We start from the raw sequence: 26519 nt of genomic DNA, 5'->3' as shown, positions 1-26519 counted from the left end.
CAGGCTCCAAAACGTCCAGGTTGTATTATTTTCCTCTGGAATAGTGTTCAATACACATAGTAAGTTGACTGGTACAGTAAATGTGGCTCAAATTCAGAGTCCCGCAATAATAGCTATGATTCTAATGTTCTCTGGGTGTCACTGAGTAGACTGATACCCCATGTCGTTGATCCACAATCCATAGGTAAGGCTGTACAGTGAAATAAGTAAGACCCAATGCAATTCTAAAGTCTAATATATTCAGTGTGATTTCAGATTTGTTTAAAATTAACAAATTATAATATTTTGTTGAATGTACATAAGAACATACCAACCTCGTTTAGCACGATCTATTCCATTATGTCATGATTCCACTATTTGTATTAATTTATCACTTTCATTGAGATACTTGTATTTTCAAGGTGAACCGCAAATTCCACTTTGTCTAATTCTTATTGTGGCTAGCTTCACATAGGTGGGTCCTACCAACATGAATCAAATAAGAACTGTTTTATAAATTAGGGCTATTTTGGATGATGACACCTGGCTAGATAGTTAGCTAGCTAATTATAGCTACTGAAAGAGATGATGTCGTTTTGCTATGTTTTTGGGGAAGAACATTGTTTGCAACCATCAGCTAGCAAGCTGTTTTGTGACCTGCACTGTCCAGAGCTTGGGGATGTGGATCTGCGCTCGTGCAGCAGCGGCAGGTGTGCGAGACAAAACTTTACCAGCATCATAGCATATGTATTGGTGACTCGTTGGGACGCTGGAATAGGAATGATAGTGTAATCAATGTGTAATAACTACGTAAAAACCTAATGAACGTGTTACATTTTTACGTGACATGCGGTCATACTCAGGTCCTGCAGTGCTCCAATCAGGATGCAGAGCTGGGTTGTGCACCATGATTAATTAATGAGACCATATCTGGCCTGGCTCTGCATGAAATCAAACTAACCTCTCTTTTTTTTCTCCCTTCTTCTCTCTCCCTTCCCCCTCTCTCTCTCTCTCTCTCTCTCTCTCTCTCTCTCTCTCTCTCTCTCTCTCTCTCATCGGAGTGCATGCTGGGAGTGCATGCTGGGAGTGAGTCGTCAAGCAGGAGTGATTGTGAGAGCGAATGGTTTTTCTTTTTCACTCTATCGGGTTGTTGTATGTATATATATATATTGATTAGGTTAGTTGTTTTAAGGGTATCTTGTTTAAACTATCACTAAGCACGTATAGGGGTGGTGGGATCTTTGAGGTTGGTTTTTCGCGAGGGCACAACCAGCGGGTGGGGCTGGTTGTTATGGCCACTCGTGGAAATGGAGAGTTTGAAAAACTTAGTCGGAGGCATGGAGTAAAGATTCCTGCTGCGACAGGGTGTTCAGTGGAAGAATGTAGCTTGGCTGTGGGTGCTATCATTGGGTATGATAGCATCAAATCAGCCTCAAGGATGAATAGCGCTGTAGTGATATTCTTAGATTCAATTGAAAAGGTGAATAGAATAGTTGAGATGGGTGTCGTGTTGAGAGAAACACAGACGTCGGTATTTCCGCTTATGAATCCGGCGAAGAAAGTCATGCTTTCTAACGTGCCACCATTTGTTAGAGATGAAGTGTTATGGCGAGAGTTATCGCGCCATGGTCAAATAGTGTCTACAATAAAGAAAGTTCCTTTTGGATGCAAATCTCCGTTGTTGAAACATGTCGTGTCTCATAGGAGACAAGTGCATATGATTTTAAAAAAGGAAGGAGATGAACTGGATTTAGCGTTTAGTTTTAAGATTGATGGATTTGATTATGTCTTCTATGCATCTACTGAATCAATGAAATGCTTTGGCTGTGGAAGAGAGGGGCATTTGGTGCGTAATTGTCCCGAAAATGAGCGCGCTGAGCCTGGTAGTAGTTTTAGTGCGAGTACAACTAACGCACCACCGCGAAGGGATGAACATGCTAAGGGTACAGGAGAAGAGAGAAGGTGGGCAGATGTGGTTGGAAAAGCAGGAGAGGAAGGCAGTGTGGATACGGGGGCAATTGTGGTAGATCAGAACAAAGAGGGAGGGGAAACAGTAGGCGAGATTGCGACTGCCGTCGCTGAGGTGGTGCTGGAAAATGAAATTGGAGGTCAAGAGGAGATTGAAATAACGGAAAAGGAAGCGGATGTTTTCAAAATACCGAGGAGTAAAAGGAAGAATGTAAGGGGTGGTGAAGGGTCTAATTCTAAGAGAAAGGTAGAGTTTAATAAATCAATTGAAGATGAACAAGGTGTAGAGATGGTGGAGTATTCTTCTGGGGAGGATAGTGAGAGTGAGTCATCTGACGCGTCACAACAATATAGTGAGATAAATGGGGTGGAAGGGAGGTATGGGATCGAGAGGATACGTCAATTTTTGAAGTTGACAAAAGGGAAGAAATATATGCAAGATTACAATGTAACTGATTTTTTCCCTGAACGTGAATTGTTTATTGAATCAGCAAAATTTCTGATGTCAAAAATTACAGGCGGAAGTTTGAAAACCCCTGAAATTGCTAGACTCAAGAAAGTGGTCACAAGAGTGATAAGTGATGTAAATTCTAAAGAAAATGAAAGAGTTCAGTTGCAGTCTTAACTCTGTAAAGAGATGTGGTGGCTGGATCGTCCTCTGTATATATATTTTTTTATCCATGAGCAGTTTTAAGATTTCTTCTTTAAACGTAAATGGGGCAAGAGATGTAAAAAAAAGAGCCATGGTGTATGAGTTAATTAGGGGAAAGGGAAGTGACATAATTTTTTTACAAGAAACGCATAGTAATTTGGAAAATGAAGTTATGTGGCAACAGGAGTGGGGGGGGACAGTGGTGTGTAGTCATAAAAACTCAAAAAGTGGGGGTGTGGTTATCTTGTTCTCAAAAGGGTTTTTGCCGTTGTCATATGAGGTTGAAGAGGTAGTTGAGGGGAGGTTATTAAAAGTTAGAGCAAGGTATGAAAACATCACTATGTGTCTGATAAATGTATATGCCCCAGTGATGACAGTTGAGAGGGTATGTTTTTTAGAGACACTATCAAATACCATTGAGAAATGTAACAAAGAAGATTATTTGTTTATTGCTGGGGATTTTAACTGCACAGTTAGTGATTTAGATAGAAATCACCAAGAACCTCATATAGCCTCAAGGATGTTTTTAAAACGCCTCATTGTAACAAATGAATTGTGTGATATTTGGCGGAGTCAACATGGAGGAACAAGGCAGTACACCTGGGCGCATGTGAGAGAGAACATCATCTCTATGGCCAGGTTAGATAGGTTTTATGTTTTTGAGCATCAATCTCAGGTCTGTAAATCAAGTGTGATAACTCCAGTGGGGTTTTCTGATCATTGTTTAATAACAGAGGTGGTGTTCATTAACGATGTAAAACCCAAAAGCGCATACTGGCATTTTAATATAACTTTATTGAGTGATGCTCACTTCAGAAACTGTTTCAGTTTTTTTTGGGAGAGGTGGAGATCTCAAAAGCCAGTTTTGTATCCATTCAACAGTGGTGGGATATAGGGAAAATCCAGATTCAACAATTTTGTAATCAATACACGAGGAATGTCACTAAAGATATCACCAGATCAATGAAAGCCCTAGAGATTGAAATAGTGGAACTCATGACATTGGTTGAGACCACAGGAGATCGAGGCCATACTCAGGCCATCAAGAGGAGAAAAGCTGCATTGGCAGACCTGCTGGGTATCAGAGCACAGGGGGCACTGGTGAGAAGTAAATTTCAGGGAATATCTGAAATGGATGCCTCATCCAAATTTTTCTTTGGTTTAGAGAAAAAGAATGGACAAAGAAAAATTATTCATTGTCTCAAATCAGCTGTTGGACAAGAGCTCACTAGCCCTAGTGAAATTAGAAAGAGGGCAGTAGAGTTCTACGCTGAGCTCTACAAATGTGAGTACAAAGAGGACAAAACAGTGACACAGCAGTTCTTTGATGGGCTCCCAAAGGTGGCTGCAGAAGTTCAGGTTGAGCTTGAGCAACCATTGTCTTTGCAGGATTTATACACTGCATTAAAAGGCATGGAAAATGGAAGGGCACCAGGCATTGATGGGCTTCCCGTTGACTTTTTAAGTCTTTTTGGGCTATGTTGGGAGAGGATTGGTTAGAAGTAGCTAATGATAGTTTAACCGGAGGGTTACTACCAATAAGCTGCAGAAGGGCTGTCCTCACCCTACTGCCCAAAAAGGGTGACCCAAGGGAGGTGAAGAACTGGAGGCCGGTGGCTTTATTGTGCACTGATTATAAGATATTGTCAAAAGCTTTGTCCAACAGGCTGAGGGAGGTGATGGGGCAAATCATACATACGGATCAGTCCTACTGTGTTCCTGACAGGCAGATAGGGGATAACATTTCTCTGATTCGTGATTTTTGGACGTCTCTAGGGATATTGGGTTGGATGCTGGTCTAATTTCAATTGATCAGGAAAAGGCATTTGACCGAGTTGAACATCAATACTTATGGCACACGCTTGAGGCGTTTGGGTTCAGCTCTGGTTTTATTGCCATGATCAAGGTGATATATGGTGACATTGAAAGTGTATTGAAAGTTAACGGTGGTTTGAGTGCTCCTTTTAAAGTGTGTAGAGGTATTAGGCAGGGATGTTCTATGTCAGGAATGTTATATGCCATTGCTATAGAGCCACTACTAAATAGCATTAGAAGTCGCATTGCAGGGGTGTGCTTTTCAGAGGATATTCCTCCTATTCGTCTCTCAGCCTATGCTGATGATGTAGTTGTGCTAGTGAAAAATCAAGCGGAGGTGGATAGCTTGAGTCTAATTGTTGATCGTTTTAGGGGAATATCCTCTGCAAAGGTAAATTGGGAAAAGAGTTGTGCGTTACAGATTGGAGAATGGTCTGGAGGGATCATGGCTTTGCCAGGGGGGCTAGAATGGTGTAAGGGAGGTTTTAAGTATCTTGGAGTGTACTTAGGAGATGAGGGGACTATGGAAAAAAATTGGAGTGGGGTGGTTGAAATGGTGGAAGGGAGGATGAGGAGATGGCGTTGGTTACTATCTCGTATGTCATATAGGGGGCGCACTATTATAGTTAACAATGTGATTGCATCTGCACTGTGGCATCGGTTGTCAGTTTTAGAACCACCATCTGGCCTTCTGGCTAAGATACAGGCAATTATTGTGGATTTCTTTTGGGATAAATATCACTGGGTTCCACAAAGTGTTTTGTATTTGTCAAAAGAAGAGGGGGGACAAGGTCTTGTACATCTTGCTAGTAGGGCTGCTGCTTTCCGGTTTCAGTTTATTCAAAGGTTGCTTTATGGACCGGAAAATGTGGTGTGGAGAGGGGTGGCAGGTCTTATATTACAACGGGTTGGAGGATTAGGTTTAAAGAAGGCTTTATTTCTGGTTGATAGTAGCCAGATTTCTAGGGAGAGAGTACCTCCGTTTTACAGAGGACTTCTCAGAGTATGGAGCATAATGAAGGTGTCCAGACGAACTTCAGCGGAGTCAGTGCATTGGCTGTTGGAGGAACCTCTGGTGTATGGGGCAAGACTGGATTGTACAACTGCAGCTGTTCCACATTTCTCCAAGATTCTGGTGAAGGGGAAAATCATCACCTTAAGACAGTTAATGGCCATAGCTGGGCCCGCCTTAATGGATGGAAGACGGGTGGCAGAACATTTGGGGATGAGGTCGGAAAGGATTGTCGGACAAATGCTGGGGAGCTGTAGGAAGGCTCTGTCAGCGGAAGAATGGGGTATGCTTAGTAGTCACAAGAAGAAGGTACAAGATGAAGACGTCTCATTTCCAAGACTAGGGATTACACCAAATATCCCAGAGTCAGAAAGAAAGGCGTTATTGCTGGATTTGAGAGGGTTGGAGGAGGTGGGTTTGGATGAGGTGAATGGGAAGGACTTGTATAGGGGGTGTGTCAAGGTGTTGAATAAAGATAAATTGAAAAATAGAAAAGACACTCCATGGAGGGTAAAATTGGGCATTGATGACAAGGTAAAGCCAGCATGGAGAGCACTGTACAAACCACCGTTACAAAAGGGTACTGGAGATATGCAATGGAGGGTTTTACATGGCATCATTGCAGTTAATGCTTTTGTATCTGTTATTAATTCAGATGTTAGAGATGGATGTCCTTTTGTAATATAAGAGAAACCATTTTTCACTGTTTTATGGAGTGTGAGAGGATAAAACCTCTATTGGAAATGCTGGAATCTTTGTTTAAAGCTGTAGGGGAATTTTTCAATAACACGGTTTTTATTTTGGGGTTTCAATATAGTAAACAACAGAAAAGAAAATGTCAAATGTTAAATTTTATTTTGGGACAAGCTAAGATGTCAATTTTTCTGAGTAGAAAACACAAGATAGAAACGGGATATGGGCAGGATGTAAGATGTGTTTTTAAAGGATTAGTAAAAGCAAGAATAAAAGTAGATTTTGAGTTCTTTTCAGCTGTAAAAGATCTCCTATTATTTGAGGAGAAGTGGGCCTACGAAAGAGCGCTTTGTTTTGTAGAAGAGGGAAATTATTTTTTGCCGATGAAATAAGTTGAATGTATATGTTATGTATTTATTTTTATTTAGGAATTACATTTGTTTTTTCATTTCTGAAAGGGCAGTGTGTCATTTGTTTTTATGTTAACACTTGAGTAAAAAATAAAGGTTTTATAAAAACTCAAACTCTCTCTCTCTCTCTCTCTCTCTCTCTCTCTCTCTCTCTCTCTCTCTCTCTCTCTCTCTCTCTCTCTCTCTCTCTCTCTCTCTCTCTCTTAGCCGAAGGCCCCAAATGCTGACTGGCGATACTCCACTTCTTTGAGGGCAGGGATGCAGAGGTAAGCACTTTACTCACTTGCCCTCTTGTGATTTCAACTCTTCTTAAAAATATTCTCTCCCCACCTCAGTTTTATCAGGGACATCACCTCTCCGGTATGATCCCACACCTTCTATTGAGTTGGTATATAGCCCCTTGCCCCTTACCAAAACATCAACAATTGCTTGGAGGAATATCGCTACAGTATGTGACCAACATGTAGGAAATGCTACCTCCATTTTATAGCGCTTTAGGTCTGGAGTCACCATGCATGCCTGCACAACAAAGACTGAGAGGCAGCCACTCTCAGACTACTGCACTCTGCAGATAACATAACATGACCACAGACAGCTCTCAGATCAGATGAGCAACAGCTACCATCACATCTAGTGGCTCCTCAACATGTGTCTGACCCCTTCAACCCCCCGTTTGGGCCAGCTGTGCTCTGGCTGTCTTGTCAGCCACCCCGAAGGGGAACACACATACACACAGAGGGGCAGAGCCCTGCTGTTCCAGCCAGGCCCCAGTAGCCCTGCTCCTATCCTCTGACTTAATGTATATAGGTCATCTTCATTACAGGAACCGTGAAAGACAAACGGGCTGATGAACTGGGAGCTTTCTCAACCTCAGAACAGAACAGCACTCACACACACTCACATTCACACACTTTCCCCCTGCACACACTCTTAGATGAAAGGGTTCCAAAAGGGTTCTGCTGCTGTCCCCATAGGATAATCCATTTTGGTTCCAGGTAGAACCCTTTTTAGTTCCAGGCAAAACTGTTTTGGGTTCCATTTAGAACCCTCTGTGGAAAGGGCTCTACAAAAGGGTTCTAACTGGAACTAAAAGGGTTCTACCTGGAACCAAAATGGGTTCTTCGAAGGATTCTCCTATGTTGACAGCCGAATGAACCCCAAGCAACTTTTTTCTAAGAGTGTACAATTAAGCCGTTTTACATATGCTAAGAGTGCAGGTTCTCATTTTGTGTAGTATCTCATTGGAATCTGGTTTTCTGGTGTTTGAGTATGATGTTAAGAGTTTTGGAGTGGTGATTTCTCTGTTGTTCAGAGAAATTGGATATAATGTCATGGTGACAGACTCAATTAATAATTCATATCCACCATCTTGGCTGTAGCTGAGTTTAAAATGGCAGCGCAATAACACACTTCAGAAACAATACCTTCAAACGCTTCACCTTTACACCCCCTATCCCTCTAATTGCACACAGCCAAGACACAACCCCCACCTCCTTACTCTATACCCACACACACACCCCAGACCCCCTATTCTGCCCCCCCCCCCCCACACACACACACGCTCAGTCAGCACCCCTCAGCTCATATCCCTCACCAAACAGACTCTTAACTCAGCATCACCCAATGACCAACCCAATGTAAACGGTTCTAAAGGCTGAGGCCCACATCCCTCCCTGGATGGTGTGTATTGCTGCAGAGGGCAGAATGGCATATAGTTCATATACCTGAGAGAGCATAGTATTGTGTGCCAGAGGTGGGACCAAGTCATTGTTTTACAAGTCACAAGTAAGTCTCAAGTCTTAACACTCAAGTCCCAAGTCAAGACAGGCAAGTCCGAGTCAAGAGTCAAGTCAAGACCGACAAGTATCAAGTCAAGTCTCGAGTCCTAAACTTTGAGTTTCGAGTCCTAAACAAGTCATAATGTGCTCTTCACCATTTCATATTTTTAACAAGAGAAATAGTTAGCATATTACATTTACTCAAATCATGAATGTTTTTAAAAATATCTATGTATTATTACTTTCCAAATAAATGTTATATTTCCATGGAAATACATGGGTAGCCATGAGAAAGACCCACCCCCCCAACAGTGATCGACAATCGAGGATCGCTATGGGGCGCAATCGGGCAATGTAGGCTTGTCCAACCTTAACACACACACACACACACACACACACACACACACACACACACACACACACACACACACACACACACACACACACACACACACACACACACACACACACACACACACACACACACACACACACACACACACACACACACACATACTATCTCTCTCTGTGTGGTTACAGTAGGCTAACGTATGTCAATGGTTCTAGGAACAGCAGTAACATCAGGCAGGATTTAGGCTACCAACTGCCTGGCCAGTTGTAGCTCAATCTTGGGTGCAACGATCACATTCCTGCACTGACTGACTGTGTGGAGGCTCATTGATTTAACGTTACGTTAGCCTACATGCTACACTAGTAAAGTTATAAATGATATAGCTGTCATCTATATTAGCCACGAAATACCGTTCTTTGTGCAGTTTCAAATGTCGAACAAAGTTGGATATTGTTTCGCATCCGTCTGTAATTTTCTTCCCGCATGTTCTGCAAGTTGCAATCCGTTTTTTTGTGGATACAGCGTCGTCTTTATGTCCGAAAATAATTATTTTGGGTATCATCTTTCCAAGGGCTCCATCTGAATTCACCCGCCGACGTTCCTCTGCACTGCCAGGCACAACTTTTTCTCAGCTGGCACAATTTGATTGGCTGCTGTCCGATTCAAACTGTAATCCATTAAATGAAGAGTTGATGCGCTGCTCACTTTTTTTTAAATAGCATCATTTTAAATATTTGGGCTTCGGGAGGGAATCAAGTCAGGTCGAGTCAAAAGGCTCCAGTCCAAGTCAAGTCATGAGTCATTGCTGTTAAAGTCATAGTCAAGTTGCAAGGCATCATACATGTGACTCGAGTACACACCTCTGCTGTGTACTGCATTGCAGAGTCTGCAGTCAGGGCTAGCTGCTCCTCTGCAAGTGTACAATCCTTACATTCATTACGAATGTATAGGGAGAAGGGGGCATGTTTATGTGTGTCTATGTTTTTATGGCCTTCTCCATATTTGTGGTTGCCAAGACAATTAATGCAGTCCTGAATGCATCTGTGACTCATAAATGCCCTCAGGTTTGTGTGTGCATTAGATGTGGTAGTGATAGTGAATGGTTGAGTAGCACATTTAGTTGTAACAAACAGTGAATACTTTTTCCCCATTACTTGTTGACAAGGCTTGATGTAGAAATGGAGGTTGGTAAAGGAATTTGGAGTATAATTTATGTCTGTTCTGTTTTCTTCTGCTTACTATTCATCTCACTGCTGCATCTCTCTCTCTCTTCTCTCTCTCTCTCTCTCTCTCTCTCTCTCTCTCTCTCTGTCTGTGTCCCTCTCTCTCTCTCTTGCTCTCTCTCTCTCTCTCTCTCTCTCTCTCTCTCTCTCTCTCTCTCTCTCTCTCTCTCTCTCTCTCTCTCTCTCTCTCGCCCTCTCTCTCTCTCTCCCTCGCCCTCTCTCTCTCGCCCTCTCCTCTCTCTCTCTCTCTCTCTCTCTCTCTCTCTCTCTCTCTCTCTCTCTCTCTCTCTCTCTCTCTCTCTCTCTCTCTCTCTCTCTCTCTCTCTCTCTCTCTCTCTCCTCTCTCTCTCTCTCTCTCTCTCTCTCTCTCTCTCTCTCTCTCTCTCTCTCTCTCTCTCTCTCTCTCTCTCTCTCTCTCTCTCTCTCTCTCTCTCTCTCTCTCTCTCTCTCTCTCTCTCTCTCTCTCTCTCTCTCTCTCTCTCCTCTTCCCTCTCTCTCTCCATCTCTATCTCTCTCAAGCTCTCTCTCTCGGGTTGTTGTATGTATATATATATATTGATTAGGTTAGTTGTTTTAAGGGTATCTTGTTTAAACTATCACTAAGCACGTATAGGGGTGGTGGGATCTTTGAGGTTGGTGTTTCGCGAGGGCACAACCAGCGGGTCTCTCTCAGGGTGTTCAGTGGAAGAATGTAGCTTAAAAGGAAGAATGTGGGTGCTATCATTGGGTATGATAGCATCTCTCTACAATAAAGAAAGTTCCTTTTGGATGCAAATCTCCGTTGTTGAAACATGTCGTGAAAATCATATGTGGCAGACAAGTGCATATGATTTAAAAAAAGGAAGTGTGGTTAAATATTTGAAGAGGTATTGATGGATTTAGAGCATTAGAAAAAACATCACTATGTGTCTTAAATGCATGCCTCTTTAGAGTCGGATGATGGAGTAAAGATTTGCTGCTGCGACAGGGTGTTCTTCTATCACAGGTATGATAGCTCTCTCTCTGTAGTGATATTCCTCTTCCCTCTCTCTCTTCCTCTTTCTCCCCCCGTTCTCTCTCTCTCTCTCTCTCTTTAAGATTGATGGATTTGATTATGTCTTCGCCCTACTTAAATGCTGCCGGGCTTTCCTAGAAAGTACTGATTAAAAGCATGGTGTCAACTGAGCTTTAGAAGATGGAGTGTGTGTGTACATACACTGTATGTGTGTGAGTGGGTGACTGATTGTGCAGTTATTTTAAGTAAATGTTAGCTGTTTGGTTGTAATATCATCACGTCTTGAAGTGCCTAGTCAGAACTACACATTTCAGATTATTCCATACAAAACAACTGGGCACGTTTAGCGCGATCATCCGAGTTATACAGCAAGTAACTGCATGCTTTTCATGATCAGTAAACATCAATTGATCATGTAATTTCAGATAAGTGAGGGCAGCCTCACGATATCTCTCAATATTGGCCACCATTAAGTGGATATTTTAGTGATATAGAACAAAAGTGACCTGACAAGTATGAGTTCCAATCCTTCAGCTGTTGGAATATAGCCCTAGTGAAATTAGAAAGAGGGCAGTAGAATGCTGAGCTCTACAAATGTGAGTACCTGACACAGCAGTTTTTTGATGGGCTCCCAAATTTTTGAGCTTGTGGAATCTACCTGTCAGGCAGCAGAAACGTGCATTTTGCGGATATGCTGGTAGCTGATCATGTTTAGTTTGCAAGCCTCCGGTAGAAACTTTGTACAGTTGCTTAAACATAGTGATAAGTATACCTAACCAACGTAGGCCTACCTAGCCAAGTAAAATAACATTATCCCCTTTTCATCATTGTTTTTACGAGTGTTTAATCGTGGTTTTGCTTCTGAAACACATGACAGGCTAAATCGATTGATGGATCATGTCTCGCCAAGCGTAGCTAATTACAGATGACATCAATACGGATAGTTGAAATGATAACTTTCAGGGGATAAACTAGATGGCTATATTTGCTTGCCATCTATAGTGGTGATGACAGTAGTCCGACTGACGACTTTACCAGGAAGAGGACTTGCCAATTTCAAGCTCTTTCCAAAAGCCTAATCTCTGATGAACCAAGCTAAATGACACGTTGTGTGCTTAGATACATGCCAAATACATAGGTTACCCTCAAGAAACCATTTTTCACTGTTTTAAGAAGGATAAAAACCAGAAAAGAAAATGTCAAATGTTAAATTTTATTGGACAAGAGATATCCAACACTGGACTTATCTGTAAATACATGATCGGTTGATGTTGACTGATCATGAAAAGCTGGATTTGAGAGGGTTGGAGGAGGTGGGTTTGGATGAGGTGAATGGGAAGGACTTGTTTTGCATGGAATAATCTGAAATGTGTAGTTCTGATATTATGATGATATTTGCAACCAAATAGTTGTAACATCGACTTACATTACATTTACATTTATGTCATTTAGCAGACGCTCTTATCCAGAGCGACTTACAAATTGGTGCATTCACCTTATGACATCCAGTGGAACAGCCACTTTACAATAGTGCATCTAAATCTCCCTCTTACACATTTCAGATTATTCCTCTCTTTCTCTCTCTCTCTTTTCATGATCAGTCTCTCTCTCTCTCAATATTGGCCACCTCTCTCAAGTATGAGTTCTCTCTCTCTCTCTCTCTCTCTCTCTCTCTCTCTCTCTCTCTCTCAATCTCTCTTCTCTCTCTCTCTCTCTCTCTCTCTCTCTCTCTCTATATTTCTCTCTCTCTCTCTCGACCCTCTCTCTCTCTCGCCCTCTCTCTCTCTCGCCCTCTCTCTCTCTCGCCCTATCTCGCCCTCTCTCTCTCGCCCTCTCAATAGTGCATCTAAATCTCCCTCTTCCCTCTCTCTTCTCTCTCTCTCTTTCTCTCTCTCTAAATTCTCTCTCTCTCTCTCTCTTCTCTCTCTCTCTCTCTCGCCCTCTCTCTCTCTCTCTCTCTCTCTCTCTCTCTCTCTCTCTCTCTCTCTCTCTCTCTCTCGCCTCTCTCTCTCTCTCGCCCTATCTCGCCCTCTCTCTCTCTCGCCCTCCCTCTCTCTCTCTCTCTCTCTCTCTCTCTCTCTCTCTCTCTCTCTCTCTCTCTCTCTCTCTCTCTCTCTCTCTCTCTCTCTCTCTCTCTCTCTCTCGACTTAACAATCCCTTGAAAACAGCAGATAGCTGTGAATGGTTTTAGCAGAGCGGAGGGTCTCGTTGTCCTCGAGCAGACAGATTGAACAGGATGAACCGTTTTGTTGATAACAACCTGTTCATGGGTTGCATGTTTTATCACAACATTGGTTTGAACGTTCCTCAACAATGAGCGCTGATGAAGATTTAGTCCAAAGTGCATTGCAGTGGCTTGGAAATACAATGCCATTCAAAAGGAGGCAAATAATTAGTAGGGAAAACCTTTAGTCATCATCTTGATGTCACCAGATTGACTTTAGATGCAGTATAACGTTAGCTAGCTAACTAAGATTGATGAGAGGCCAACGGATTTTAGCTCGCTAACGTTATCATTGATAGTTATTTTTGCCGAACTTTGATGACAACAACACCATCTGTCTAAAGTAAATTTGACCACATGAAAATGCTGGCAAAGTTATTTCCTACTAATTATTTGACTTCTTTAGCAATGTCATTGTATTTCCGGGCACTATAGTGTAATTTAGACAAAACAGTATTTAGCCTCCGTCCAGAATGACTGGGTTTATCACCACTTTAGGGCCACCACTATGGCGCCGTCGATAGAGGGAGGCTTGAGAACGTTCCTGACAATGGCATGACACGACCGGCTGACTGAAGTGCAACCTATGAATATGCTACCAACTCGGTCTTTTGTCAGTTTTCCCACCTGATGTCACAACTCAGGACTGAACATTCTTATTGGTGACATCACAATGGGCTAACAACTTAGCCCGTTGTCATAGTTTTCCCGTCAGATGTCATAATTCAGGACTGAATATTCAGATCACAAAAGGGCTGCCAGTTAAGCTTTTATTCAAATATTTTCCAGGGTGATGTCATAATTGGAGTTCAGGTCACAATTTATTTTGACCACTTGATCACTTGAAGCATATGATTTACATTTTTGCATTAAAAAGAAAACTCCACCCAAAAACGACATTTTGGTATTTATTTCATTAGTCCATTGTTGATTTAGTCCCAAAATGTTTTGCATGTCAGCAATCAAGTTTTCAAAATACAGAAATCCGGGCCATATCTTGAAAACTTGATCGCTGACATGCAAAACATTTTGGGACTAAATCAACACGATCGATCAAAAGGGAAATGGAAAGAGACAATACACTTTCAATATTAAACGGCACACAACTGTCAATGGTTTCAGGCAAATCAAATACTATGTACCTTATTGTATTTGAGTTCTGTAAACAACCTGGTGAGCCAGTACACACAGCTGGCTCCTTTTGAAATGCTACGGCCTAAAAGCTCTGCTTTACATTCAGCTCGGTAAATATGCAGATCCACTATGTTGATACAACAGGGGATAATATGGATGTATCTAATGAGCATATGTGTGTTTTGTGTTCCAGCTCGGTCCATATGGAGGAGTCGTCAGTGATGCAGGGAGCCCAGGGGATGCTGGTCCAGAACTGGCCCACAGTGTCCAGCGCCGCAGGTGAGATGTGTTGGCCTGGGTGGGTGGGGGTCAAACGCACACCGAGTTTCTCTGCTGCCAGCTGGAGGCGCTCTGCAGACACAGTGGTGTGAAATGACAGCAGATAAATAGGAATACAGTTAGGCAGATGGGAAACACGCAGGTGACCTTTTAGAGTCCCCGCCAGAGGAGTGTTAAGCATTAGCGCTGAGACTCCAGGGGCAGCATGCTTGAAAGACTAGATGAGGGCCAATGGCAGACATCGACACATTCTGACAAAATAAAAGAGCCAATGAGAGGCGGTCTCAAGATGGCCAAATCTGGGCTGTTGGCCAGACTTTGAAAGGTGGAAGTGAACTGCACAACTTAGTTGCGATGGAGTGTTGTTGGGAGCCGCCAGCTGAAAATAGCCAGTTGTGAGAACAATTTTGGCAATGCCAGTAAGGCATTTAATAGCCATTTATCCATTTACAGCATCTCAGATGATAGAGAGCAAAAACAATCACCTTTGAAGATTATTTTGGGAATCTGACTGTAATGAAAAGAGAAGGAGAGGGAAAAGTAGGAAGCAAGTGAGAGAGAAGAGAGGAACAACATGATCACAGTTGACTGGTAAGCTCCTGTGGTTTAAGTTCAGAGGGTGTGTCAGAATGCCTGGGCGGTGGTTTGATGTTCCTGTCAGCTGCCTGCCTCCTCTCTACTGCCAGCCAGCCCAAGCTGAGCACTCATCGATACGCTGTCCAGTGACAGGAGTTAGAGCACAGGTGTAGAACTCTAGGGTGGGCGATTGATCATCACTGTGACGGACTGAAGTTTGTCTGTATTTGTGTATATGTGTGTGTGTGTGTGTGCGTGCATACAGGAATTTAGAGGGGGAAAGAGAGTGAGAGTGCATAGGGCGATTGAGAGAGGGAGAGAGGGAGAGTGAATAGGGTGATTGAGAGAGGGAGAGAGGGAGAGTGAATAGGGTGATTGAGAGAGGGAGAGAGGGAGAGTGAATAGGGCGATTGAGAGAGGGAGAGAGGGAGAGTGAATAGGGCGATTGAGGGAGAGAGGAGAGAGGGAGAGAGGGAGAGTGAATAGGGTGATTGAGAGAGGGAGAGAGGGAGAGTGAATAGGGCGATTGAGAGAGTGAGAGAGGGAGAGAGGGGTTCTAGCTATTGATATGTTCTACCTGGCTGCAGTTTCTTTGCTGCGTATGGAAAACAGTCTATGGTCTTCAGTCTATGGTCTGCCGGAGAATCCAATGCTCGGTGGAGGCAGAGGACATGCAGAGTGTCCTGGAAGCTCAGCAAGACTGGCTCAGTGCAGAGAGGAATCTCTTGCAGGGTTAGGAGGTGCTTAGTGTTACAGGCTAGTATGTTGCCGGGTCAGACCGTTTTCATAATAAGGGAAGTGAGTGCAGCCTTGTGGCTTAGACACAAGTAGCACGATTGGCTTTGTTTCAAAATGTTGTATCAGGCAGTGTTGGAAGTGTAAAAGAAAGAATACACAGGTTCACTATATTGCAACGGTACGCATGTTGCACCTTGAATGGAGAGTATACTTCCTCACTGTGACTCATTTGAGTTACCTGCAGAGAGAGAGAGAGGGGGGCTACTGTTGGATGAAGACCAGACACAGAGGTAGATAGAGAGGGTGTTGAATAAGGCATGGCAAGACGGCCGTGATGTTTAGGGTGCTAGTGGAATTCTGAGTCCTTTGGAAGAGGATGAAAGAGCGAGAACAATAAGAGGCACGGTAAAGGAAAGAGAGGTATGGGGGTTCGGAGAAAGAGAGAGGTTTAGGATTGGCAGGGCCTGCGGTAGCGTTGTTGCTAGGGAACGCCATGTGACTTGTTGCTGGGTAACGCTGTCTAACTGAGAGATTGCTGCAGCAGCACCACCCTCCATCGGCAGGGAGTGGGCGAAGGCAGTTTCCACAGCAACCATTCATACCCTGAATGGAGGATTTGGACGATGAGAGAGAAACAGAGAGGGGGGGGGGGGGGGGGGGGGGAAATGGAGAGATGAGTAGAGAAGGATAGTGTTAACAGAGGAAAGAGAGGGTAGTCAGAGATGGAGAGCAATGAAATTGGAGGTAGAGAAGGAAGAAGGATATACATTACAGTGAGCTTTAAAGATGGAGAAAGATGTATTCACGAAGAACGGTGCGACGCCACCCACACCCGCAGAATAGAATAGCATAGAAGAAAAAAACACACACAACATGCACACGCACTCATATTCACAAACCTTAATATAACACATGATCCATAAACTGGGTTGCATGTTTGTAGACCGGAAAGAAGAAGAATGGGTTGAGAGTAACCCAGATTGGACCAGGGATAATGGACTTAGAATGTAGGACACTGAAACGAGGCTAGAACCACCCCAGACAGCTGGGTACCATGGCAACCTCCTTACAGAGAGCTATAGTAACCTGCTAACCAGCAACCGCAGCGTGTGCCTTTTTAATATGCTCTTTGCAGAGGGGGGAAATTGGCTGTGATCAGGGAAGAGCTCCAAATAAGCCTCCATATTACTGGAGATACAAAGTCACTGTACGTGCAGAGCATGTCAAGCCTGCTCCCGCATAGACCCCGCAGAGAATCAGACTTACAAAAGACTCTGCCACATCTTCCATAGTGTAACATCCTGCAAATTGAAACAGCTCCCTTAGAGAGAGGGCAAGAGGGAGAGGGCAAGAGGGAGAGGGCAAGAGGGAGAGAGAGAGAGAGGGCAAGAAAGAAAGAAAGAGAGAGAGAGAGAGGGAGAAAGAGAAAGAGAGAGAGAGAGAGAGAGAGAGAGAGAGAGAGAGAGAGAGAGAGGGAGAGAGAGAGAGAGAGAGAGAGAGAGAGAGAGAGAGAGAGAGAGAGGGCAAGAGAGAGGGAGAAGAGGGCGAGAGGCAAGAGGAGAGAGAGAGAGAGAGAGGGCGAGAGAGAGAGAAGAGAAAGAGAGAGAGGGAGAGGGAGGAGAGAGAGAGAGAAAGAGAGAGAGAGAGAGAGAGAGAGAGAGAGAGAGAGAGAGAGAGAGAGAGAGAGAGAGAGAGAGAGAGAGAGAGAGAGGGCGAGAGAGAGAGAGAGGCGAGAGAGAGAGAGGGCGAGAGAGAGAGGGCGAGAGAGAGAGAGGGGAGAGAGAGAGAGAGAGAGAGAGAGAGAGAGAGAGAGAGAGAGAGAGAGAGAGAGAGAGAGAGAGAGAGAGAGAGAGAGAGAGAGAGAGAGAGAGAAAGAAAGAGAAAGAAATGGAGAGAGAGAGAGACCTCTAGGTTACAGAGAGCTGGTAGTCCCATCCACCAAACTACCAGGTGTGAAACAGGGAAGGGACTCAGGAGGTATGCTAATTTGGTATAGAGCAGACCTAACTCACTCCATTAAATTAATCAAAACAGGAACATTCTACATTTGGCTAGAAATTCAAAATGAAATTATCCTAACAGAGAAAAATGTCCTCCTGTGTGCTACCTATATCCCCCCACTAGAATCCCCATATTTTAATGAAGACAGCTTCTCCATCCTGGAGGGCGAAATCAATCATTTCCAGGCCCAGGGACATGTACTAGTCTGTGGCGACCTAAATGCCAGAACCGGACAAGAACCTGACACCCTCAGCACACAGGGGGACAAACATCTGCCTGGAGGTGACAGCATCCCCTCCCACATATGCCCCCCTAGGCACAACTATGACAACATAACCAACAAAAACGGGTCACAACTCCTGCAGCTCTGTCGCACGCTGGGTATGTACATAGTCAACGGTAGGCTTCGAGGGGACTCCTATGGTAGGTACACCTATAGCTCATCTCTTGGCAGTAGTACTGTAGACTACTTTATCACTGACCTCAACCCAGAATCTCTCAGAGCGTTCACAGTCAGTCCACTAACACCCCTATCAGACCACAGCAAAATCACAGTCTACTTAAACAGAGCAATACTCAATCATGAGGCATCAAAGCCAAAGGAACTGAGTAACATTAAGAAATGCTATAGATGGAAGGAATGCAGTTTGGAAACCTACCAAAAAACAATTAGGCAACAACAAATTCAATCCCTTTTAGACAATTTCCTGGGTAAAACGTTCCACTGTAATAGTGAAGGTGTAAACTTGGCAATAGAAAATCTTAACAGTATATTTGACCTCTCAGCTTCCCTATCAAATCTAAAAATCTCAAATAGAAAACCGAAGAAAATTAACAATAATGACAAAAGGTTTGATGAAGAATGCAAAAATCTAAGAAAGAAATTGAGAAACCTGTCCAACCAAAAACATAGAGACCCGGAAAACCTGAGTCTACGCCTTCACTATGGTGAATCACTAAAACAATACAGAAATACACTACGGAAAAAGAAGGAACAGCAAGTCAGAAATCAGCTCAATGTAATTGAAGAATCCATAGACTCTAACCACTTCTGGGAAAATTGGAAAACACTAAACAAACAACAACACAAAGAATTATCTATCCAAAATGGAGATGTATGGGTAAACCACTTCTCCAATCTTTTTGGTTCTATAACAAAGAATAAAGAGCAAAAACATATACATGATCAAATACAGATCTTAGAATCAACTATTAAAGACTACCAGAACCCACTGGATTCTCCAATTACATTGAATGAGTTACAGGACAAAATAAAAACCCTCCAACCCAAAAAGGCCTGTGGTGTCGATGGTATCCTCAATGAAATGATCAAATATACAGACAACAAATTCCAATTGGCTATACTAAAACTCTTTAACATCATACTTAGCTCTGGCATCTTCCCCAATATTTGGAACCAAGGACTGATCACCCCAATCCACAAAAGTGGAGACAAATTTGACCCCAATAACTACCGTGGAATATGTGTCAACAGTAACCTTGGGAAAATCCTCTGCATTATTATTAACAGCAGACTCGTACATTTCCTCAATGAAAACAATGTACTGAGCAAATGTCAAATTGGCTTTTTACCAAATTACCGTACAACAGACCATGTATTCACCCTGCACACCCTAATTGACAACCAAACAAACCAAAACAAAGGCAAAGTCTTCTCATGCTTTTTTGATTTCAAAAAAGCCTTCGACTCAATCTGGCATGAGGGTCTGCTATACAAACTGATGGAAAGTAGTGTTGGGGGTAAAACATATGACATTATAAAATCCATGTACACAAACAACAAGTGTGCGGTTAAAATTGGCAAAAAACACATACATTTCTTCACACAGGGTCGTGGGGTTAGACAGGGATGCAGCTTAAGCCCCACCCTCTTCAACATATATATCAACGAATTGGCGCGGGCACTAGAAAAGTCTGCAGCACCCGGCCTCCCCCTGCTAGAATCCGAAGTCAAATGTCTGCTGTTTGTGGCTGATGATCTGGTGCTTCTGTCACCAACCAAGGAGGGCCTACAGCAGCACCTAGATCTTATGCACAGATTCTGTCAGACCTGGGCCCTGACAGTAAATCTCAGTAAGACCAAAATAATGGTGTTCCAAAAAAAGGTCCAGTCACCAGGACCACAAATTCAAATTCCATCTAGACACTGTTGCCCTAGAGCACACAAAAAAACTATACATACCTTGGCCTAAACATCAGCGCCACAGGTAACTTCCACAAAGCTGTGAACGATCTGAGAGACAAGGCAAGAAGGGCATTCTATGCCATCAAAAGAAACATAAATTTCAACATACCAATTAGGATTTGGCTAAAAATACTTGAATCAGTCATAGAGCCCATTGCCCTTTATGGTTGTGAGGTCTGGGGTCCGCTCACCAACCAAGACTTCACAAAATGGGACAAACACCAAATTGAGACTCTGCACGCAGAATTCTGCAAAAATATCCTCCGTGTACAACGTAAAACACCAAATAATGCATGCAGAGAAGAATTAGGCCGATACCCACTAATTATCAAAATCCACAAAAGAGCCATTAAATTCTACAACCACCTAAAAGGAAGTGATTCACAAACCTTCCATAACAAAGCCATCACCTACAGAGAGATGAACCTGGAGAAGAGTCCCCTAAGCAAGCTGGTCCTGGGGCTCTGTTCACAAACACAAACACACCCTACAGAGCCCCAGGACAACAGCACAATTAGACCCAACCAAATCATGAGAAAACAAAAAGATAATTACTTAACACATTGGAAAGAATTAACAAAAAAACAGAGCAAACTAGAATGCTATTTGGCCCTACACAGAGAGTACACAGCGGCAGAATACCTGACCACTGTGACTGACCCAAAATTAAGGAAAGCTTTGACTATGTACAGACTCAGTGAGCATAGCCTTGCTATTGAGAAAGGCCGCCGTAGGCAGACATGGCTCTCAAGAGAAGACAGGGTATGTGCTCACTGCCCACAAAATGAGGTGGAAACTGAGCTGCACTTCCTAACCTCCTGCCCAATGTATGACCATATTAGAGATACATATTTCCCCCAGATCACACAGATCCACAAAGAATTCGAAAACAAATCCAATTTTGAAAAACTCCCATATCTACTGGGTGAAATTCCACAGTGTGCCATCACAGCAGCAAGATTTGTGACCTGTTGCCACGAGAAAAGGGCAACCAGTGAAAAAACAAACACCATTGTAAATACAACCCATATTTATGCTTATTTATTTTATCTTGTGTCCTTTAACTATTTGTACATTGTATATATATATATATATATATAATATGACATTTGTAATGTCTTTACTGTTTTGAAACTTCTGTATGTGTAATGTTTACTGTTCATTTTTGTTGTTTTTCACCTTATATATTCACTTTGTATGTTGTCTACCTCACTTGCTTTGGCAATGTTAACTAACACATGTTTCCCATACCAATAAAGCCCTTGAATTGAAAAAAATTGAATTGAGAGAGAGAGAGAGAGAGAGAGAGAGAGAGAGAGAGAGAGAGAGAGAGAGAGAGAGAGAGAGAGAGAGAGAGAGAGAGAGAGAGAGAGAGAGAGAGAGAGAGAGAGAGAGAGAGAGAGAGAGAGAGAGAGAGAGAGAGAGAGAGAGAGAGAGAGAGAGAGAGAGAGAGAGAGAGAGAGAGAGAGAGAGAGAGAGAGAGAGAGAGAGAGAGAGAGAGAGAGAGAGAGAGAGAGAGAGAGAGAGAGAGAGAGAGAGAGAGAGAGAGAGAGAGAGAGAGAGAGAGAGAATAGGTGTAGATCTGTTTGTTGTTCTCTTTCAGTAGGTGCAAATTAGATGAACAAATTACATCATTCTATGTTCCCACACTTTGGGGCGAACTCAACTGGCCTACATTGAGAAAAGAATCAACACACTCAAAATGATGTTGATCAAGTCTAGGACCAGTACAGGCTCCCCTCCACTAACATAATCACAGTGGGCTTGAGGGAAGCAATGTACTCCAGGTGCAGTAATAGTGTTGTACTGTAATAACTGTGTCCTGAACTGACCAGCTTCCCCACACTGACCAGACACAGATGTTTCATTCAGTTTCTACTATGAAGTAAATGTTATGGCTGCGTTCTTTCCAGTCAGATTAGCTCCATCAAGCCCTAGTGAAGCCAAAACGCTGAAGAACGTAAAGGACTGAAGCGTGAGTCAGAGTGGGTCTGTGTGTCGGTGCCATTTGATGTACTTTATATCTGAACACTCGTGTTGTTTGCATGCTACAGTCATCACGCGCGGACGGACACACACACACACACACACACACACACACACACACACACACACACACACACACACACACACACACACACACACACACACACACACACACACACACACACACACACACACACACACACACACACACACACACACACACACACACACACACACACGCACACACACACTTGAATTAGGAACTCCAGCCATTTCATAATTAACCTACAAATGAAAAACAAACAGAATCTATTTTCAGGGCCTGAGTTTGATGTAAATAAAAACACAGGAAAAAAGTAGGTCAGAGCCCAGAGAAGTTGGTGTGGGCTGAGAGCACTGTGTCTGCTGAGTACAGACAACATCGCTCTCTGTTTGTCCTTTTCCCCTTTTTGTTTGATTTTTCTGCGCCGTTCTTCACCCCAAGTCCCTTCGCATGCCTCTCTGTCTCTCGCCTGCTGATTGTATTCACATCTCTTTCATATCTTCCATTATACTGTCTCCTATCTGATAGGAGCATTGTGTCTCACGTTCTCTTAGTACTGCAGCTCACCCTCTCCAGGCTCTTTTGGTCTTTCATTGTCTCATCCTCTCGCCCTGCTTCTCTCTCTCTCTCTCTCTCTCTCTCTCTCTCTCTCTCTCTCTCTCTCTCTCTCTCTCTCTCTCTCTCTCTCTCTCTCTCTCTCTCTCTCTCTCTCTCACTCTCTCTCCGTCACATTCATGCTTGAATATTGTATGAGATTTCTCCCTCACTCCACTACTGTGTCGAGTCCTTGTGAGAGTAGGATTAGATTAGTTTTCACACTTCCTGTCGTCCTGACATGCTAATTCCCATCACATCACAGAGTTAAACATCCCTCTCTGCCGTTAAAGGTCTTGCTAGTCTACCCGTGTGTTCTCAGCAACACCACCGGCTGATAAAGTTCTACTCCCTGCAATCCGTTTCCCCTTCGTCAGTTTATCAGTGTGCCTCTGGCTCTAATTTAGATGTTTTGCTTATCTGTGCTGTATTACAGATGTAGTAATATTTTACCTCGGCCAGAAATAGGAAACGGAATAAGTCTCAATTTATGGGTGGTAGAATTTGCTGGTGTTTTCAGAATCTCACTGTGAAGATGAAAATAATGTTGACGAAGATGATAAAGATGACATAGCTCGTCCCTTTGTGTTTCTCTCTCCCTTCTTCTGTCTCTTCTCTTCCTCTCTTGTAGATGGTGAGGGGGGCGAGCTGTCCCCTCCGGTTGGAGCTGGCATCGACAGTAACAGCTGGCACTTCCGTTACGGGCCGGGCCCAGGCTACGGCCCCCCTCAGGTCCTGAGGCCTGGAGAGATCCCCCCCGAAGCCTTCATCATCCCCGGCTCCCCCGCCATCATCTCTATCCGCCAGGGCCAGGGAGGAGAGGATGACAAGAGCGACTTCATCACCTTCGGCAAGAAGGAGGATGCCAAGAAGAAGAAAAAGAAGAAGAAGGACAAGAAAGACAAGAAGGACAAGGGGAAGGAGGATGTGGACGAGTAGAGGAGAAAGGGGAGATATGAAAACAGAGCTACCAACTAAAGTTCAAATAACAGATGCAAGACAAAAATCCAAGTGTATATTTTAGAAGCAGGAGAGCCTCCCTGTGGTGTGTTTGCATAGTTAAGTCTGTCCAGCCAAGTCCCCATTAGCAGAGGCCTATCTCTATGAAACAGCCAATTGTAGCCTCTGCCAGGTTGGCCCTCCGAGGCTTCCATACCTCTGGGCTATTAAACAGGCTTCATACGGGATTTAATAGGTTGTCATTAGCAAGACATTTGCTGAAAGAAAATACTGTTTCTAATCAAACAAAAATACATTTGAGTAGAAGAACCTTTCCACAATGCAGATTATGTACTCAACTCTCCCTGCCCCACTCTTTCATGTATAAAATGCCATATGTGAGAGAAACCTCACACACCATTTTAATGCCATTACTATGACTAGTGTTACAGTCCTGCCAGCCACCTCCCCAAACTGGCCTGAAATGGGATGCTCTTCCCTGGCCATTCTTGCCCCATGTTGGCATCTCTGTCTTTACTCTGCCCCCTGTCTCCTCTGATCTCCTGATTGGAGGGGGAGAGGAGGAGCTCAATCGGACAAAGAGTGAAACAAAGGTTCTCTTCTCCAATAACATGGAGGCCTTGTGAAAAAAAAAGGAATTACACAATAGTTATTTTATACAAAATATAAATAAGAGAAAGTGACCCAAACAAGACACCTGACATCTGTGTATGTAGTGTACGGTGAGCTGTGTGAGATTAGAATGGGTTGAGATTAGTGTTGGCCGAGATTGAAGGCTGGATTAGACTGCCCAGGTTATTTTCAGTGCGTGCTAAAGCCGTGGTGTTTCATGCCTGGCACGGTTGGCACTGTTGGCAACACAGGGCAGGGACTAAATACCTGGCCCCATCTCCTCACCTAGAACAGACAATAGGTCAATGGGGCCTTGAACCCACACAACCACAATAACTACCACCCATACGCTCACACTAGACAGTCAGGGCTGCCATGCACACACCTCTCTGGATACTATAGATCTCTAACCCAGCCAAAAGGCTGGGGCATAGCAGTGGCCTCTTTGCTATGGATGTGTAATAAACTCAGCAAAAAAAGAAACGTCCTCTCACTGTCAACTTCGTTTATTTTCAGTAAACATAACATGTGTAAATATTTGTATGAACATGATCAGATTCAAAAACTGAGAAATAAGCTGAGCAAGTTCCACAGACATGTGATTAACAGAAATGGAATAATGTGTCCCTGAACAAAGGGGGGGTCAAAATCAAAAGTAACAGTCAGCATCTGGTGTGGCCACCAGCTGCATTAAGTACTCCAGTGCATCTCCTCCTCATGAACTGCACCAGTTATGCCAGTTCTTGCTGTGAGATGTTACCCCACTCTTCCAGCAAGGCACCTGCAAGTTCCCAGACATTTCTGGGGGGAATGGCCCTAGCCCTCACCCTCCAATCCAACAGGTCACAGGGATTGAGATCCTGGCTATTTGCTAGCCATGGCAGAACACTGACATTCCTGTCTTGCAGGAAATCACGCACAGAACAAGCAGTATGGCTGGTGGCATTGTCATGCTGGAGGTTCATGTCAGGATGAGCCTGCAGGAAGGGTACCACATGAGGAAGGAGGAGGTCTTCCCTGTAACGCATAGCATTGAGATTGCCTGCAATGACTACAAGCTCAGTCTGATGATGCTGTGACACACCGTCCCAGAGCATGACGAACCCTCCACCTCCAAATCGATCCCGTTCCAGAGTACAAGCCTTGGTGTAACGCTCATTCCTTCGACCATAAACGCAAATCCGACCATCACCCCTGGTGAGACAAAACCTTGACTCGTCTCTCAGCCTATTGCGGACAGTCTGAGCACTGATGGAGGGATTGTGCATTCCTGGTGTAACTCAGACAGTTGTTGTTGCCATCCTATACCTGTAACGCAGGTGTGATGTCCGGATGTACCAATCCTGTGCAGGTGTTGTTACACGTGGTCTGCCACTGCGAGGACGATCAGCTGTCCCCCCTGTTTCCCAGTAGTGCTGTCTTAGGCGTCTCACAGTACGGACATTGCACTTTATTACCCTGGCCACATCTGCAGTCCTCATGCCTCCTTGCAGCATGCCTAAGGCACGTTCACGCAGATGAGCAGGGATCCTGGGCATCTTTCTTTTGGTGTTTTTCAAAGTCAGTAGAAAGGTCTCTTTAGTGTCCTAAGTTTTCAGAACTGTGACCTTAATTGCCTACCGTCTGTAAGCTGTTAGTGTCTTAACGACCGTTCCACAGGTCGTTCCACATTGAACAAGCATGGGAAACAGTGTTTAAAACCCTTTACAATGAAGATCTGTGAAGTTGTTTGGATTTTTACGAATTATCTTTGAAAGACAGGGTCCTGAAAAAGGGATGTTTCTTTTTTTTGCTGAGTTTAAATGGCAGGAACGTTGCTTGTTGCTTCATTTCTGTTCAAGTCTGATCCCCCAGCTTCAGTCATTGAATGTTTAATAGTCAATGTTCAATAGTTCTTAAAGCCCCGCCCCCTTACCTTGCCGGCATTGGTGCTTGTCGGATTCGCTCGCACGCCTCCTCTGTTAACCCCTCTAGCGTTACTCCTCCTTCCTCTGTTCACCATATCCAGGAGCCCTCTTAACTTCCCATGACGTGTTCCTCCTTAAACACAGCAACAGTGTTATCCTGTATAAGAGACACACACACACAAATAAAACACACACACACACACAGTTGTTGTTAGCTTTAACCAAGCCTTGGTACTGAAACAACAAGGTTCCTATCACTCCTACAGAATTCTAGTTCATTTTGGGGACAAGTTGCCATCCATTCCACTAGTTACACACAGGGTAGTGGGGGATACAGGGTACTTTATGGACTGGCTTCCTTCTGTCTAGATAGAGAGAAAAAG

At 43.7% G+C, this 26519-nt stretch overlaps 1 protein-coding gene across 1 annotated transcript in view; it reads left to right on the top strand.

Annotated features, from left to right (window-relative positions):
* The window catches only part of LOC124008233 (protocadherin alpha-C2-like), a 31188-nt gene extending 6250 nt beyond the window's left edge, over window positions 1–24938 (top strand). Inside the window, exons 2-4 of the mRNA XM_046319369.1 lie at window positions 6737–6795; window positions 14428–14513; window positions 23289–24938. Coding sequence (XP_046175325.1) covers window positions 6737–6795; window positions 14428–14513; window positions 23289–23596 — 453 coding nt within the window. The 3' untranslated portion in view covers window positions 23597–24938. The remainder of the gene's footprint in view (window positions 1–6736; window positions 6796–14427; window positions 14514–23288) is intronic.
* Window positions 24939–26519: the final 1581 nt, after the last annotated feature.

The sequence above is a fragment of the Oncorhynchus gorbuscha genome, linkage group LG02 (assembly GCF_021184085.1).
Source record: "Oncorhynchus gorbuscha isolate QuinsamMale2020 ecotype Even-year linkage group LG02, OgorEven_v1.0, whole genome shotgun sequence".
NCBI classification, from domain to species: Eukaryota; Metazoa; Chordata; class Actinopteri; order Salmoniformes; family Salmonidae; genus Oncorhynchus; species Oncorhynchus gorbuscha.
Note: the sequence above shows the minus strand (reverse complement) of the source record. Positions and strands in the feature narration are given on the sequence as shown.